This window comes from Rhagoletis pomonella, unplaced genomic scaffold (assembly GCF_013731165.1).
Source record: "Rhagoletis pomonella isolate Grant_MI unplaced genomic scaffold, Rhpom_1.0 Rhpom_scaffold_26122, whole genome shotgun sequence".
Classification (NCBI taxonomy): Eukaryota; Metazoa; Arthropoda; class Insecta; order Diptera; family Tephritidae; genus Rhagoletis; species Rhagoletis pomonella.
In genome coordinates, this window is record NW_023484587.1 from 1 (window position 1) to 1,512 (window position 1,512).

The following is a 1,512-nucleotide window of genomic DNA, read 5'->3' on the forward strand; positions in this document are numbered from 1 at the left end:
GAACTGTTTGGGTAAGAATCACACGTCAAGTGTATGCCCATCTGTTCACAGGTGCCAGCACTGCCGAGTGAGCCACCACACGTTGCTGCATAGAACATATGGAGCGGGGGACTCATCCAATAACACCACTAACATCGTAAATAGTCCAGCAGTCGAGAACACCAAGCCGGTGGTTCTACAGGTCAAAGAGAGTTGCGGAGACGTCATCTTAGATACAGCACGTGTGTATCTATCGAATTCATCGGGATACTCAACCATCGTTCGTGCCCTCCTAGATTCGGGGTCACAACTCAATTTTGTGACCGAGCGGATTGCACAGCACTTGCATCTACCACGGGTCAAAAGAAGCATCGAAGTTATAGGCATAGGTTCAACATCTACAAAAATGCAACATACAAGTCAGTTAACAATGAAATCCCTTCACATGAACTACTCATCGAGTTTTGAGGCGGTAATAATCCCAACGATAACAGCACAACATCCAAACGTTCGAATTTCCTCAAGCGCGTGCAAAATACCAAACAACATCAAACTTGCAGATGAGAGTTTTCACGAGCCACAAGGATTTGATTGTCTAATCGGTGCAGGGTTATTCTTCGACCTGCTCCTTGTGGGTCAAATTAAAGACGACAACAGGTCACCGATCTTCCAGAAGACAAAATTAGGGTGGATCGTTTCAGGACCAATTCCATCCACGAAGTCAGCATCTTCGCAGACTACAATATCATCTTCATCGCTTTCATCAAAAATATCATCGCTTCCTGCCTACAAGACGTTTATAACATTGGGTAATAATTTAACCCTAGACAATCTGCTGCAAAAGTTTTGGACACTCGAAGGTTATACTGAACCAGTTAAAATGTTCTCAGAGGAAGAACAAGCCTGCGAACGGTTTTTCGAAGCAACAACAAGGCGGTGTCCAACCAGCAACAAATTCATTGTACGTTTGCCGTTTAAGGGAAACCCAGAATCACTGGGCCAGTCATATGAAATCGCGTTCAAAAGGTTAGTAGCACTGGAACATAAACTACTAAGAAATCCTTCAATGTTAACGAATTATCGAGACTTCATCCACGAGTATGCAGAGTTAGGGCACATGTCACTGACAGATAACTCAACACATAATCGGTACTTCATTCCGCACCACTGTGTCATAAAGGCTGACAGCAGCACCACAAAGCTACGCGTCGTTTTTGATGCATCCTACCAGACGTCAAATGGGAGGTCATTGAATGACATACTTAAAGTAGGTCCAACTTTTACAATCCTCGTTCGCTTTCGAATCCATAAGTATGTTTTGATGGCCGACATTGCTAAAATGTACAGGCAGGTATTGGTCGACAACGCCGATGCGAATTGGCAGTGCATTCTCTGGCGCAATTCTCCCCTTGATCCAGTAAAGGTATATCAACTAAAAACAGTGACGTATGGAACCAGCTCCGCACCTTACCTCGCTACGAAATGTCTACTGGAGCTCGCAAAAAGGGAGTCGACTGAGTTTCCAATCGGGTC

General features: G+C 44.6%; 1 protein-coding gene across 1 annotated transcript; it reads left to right on the top strand.

The window, feature by feature from the left end:
* Positions 1 to 409: 409 nt before the first annotated feature.
* Positions 410 to 1,246, top strand: LOC118732730 (the record flags this gene model as incomplete). Its single annotated transcript, XM_036461845.1, has 1 exon — positions 410 to 1,246. A coding segment is annotated over exon 1 (837 nt), but the record flags the coding sequence as incomplete, so codon positions are not given.
* Positions 1,247 to 1,512: the final 266 nt, after the last annotated feature.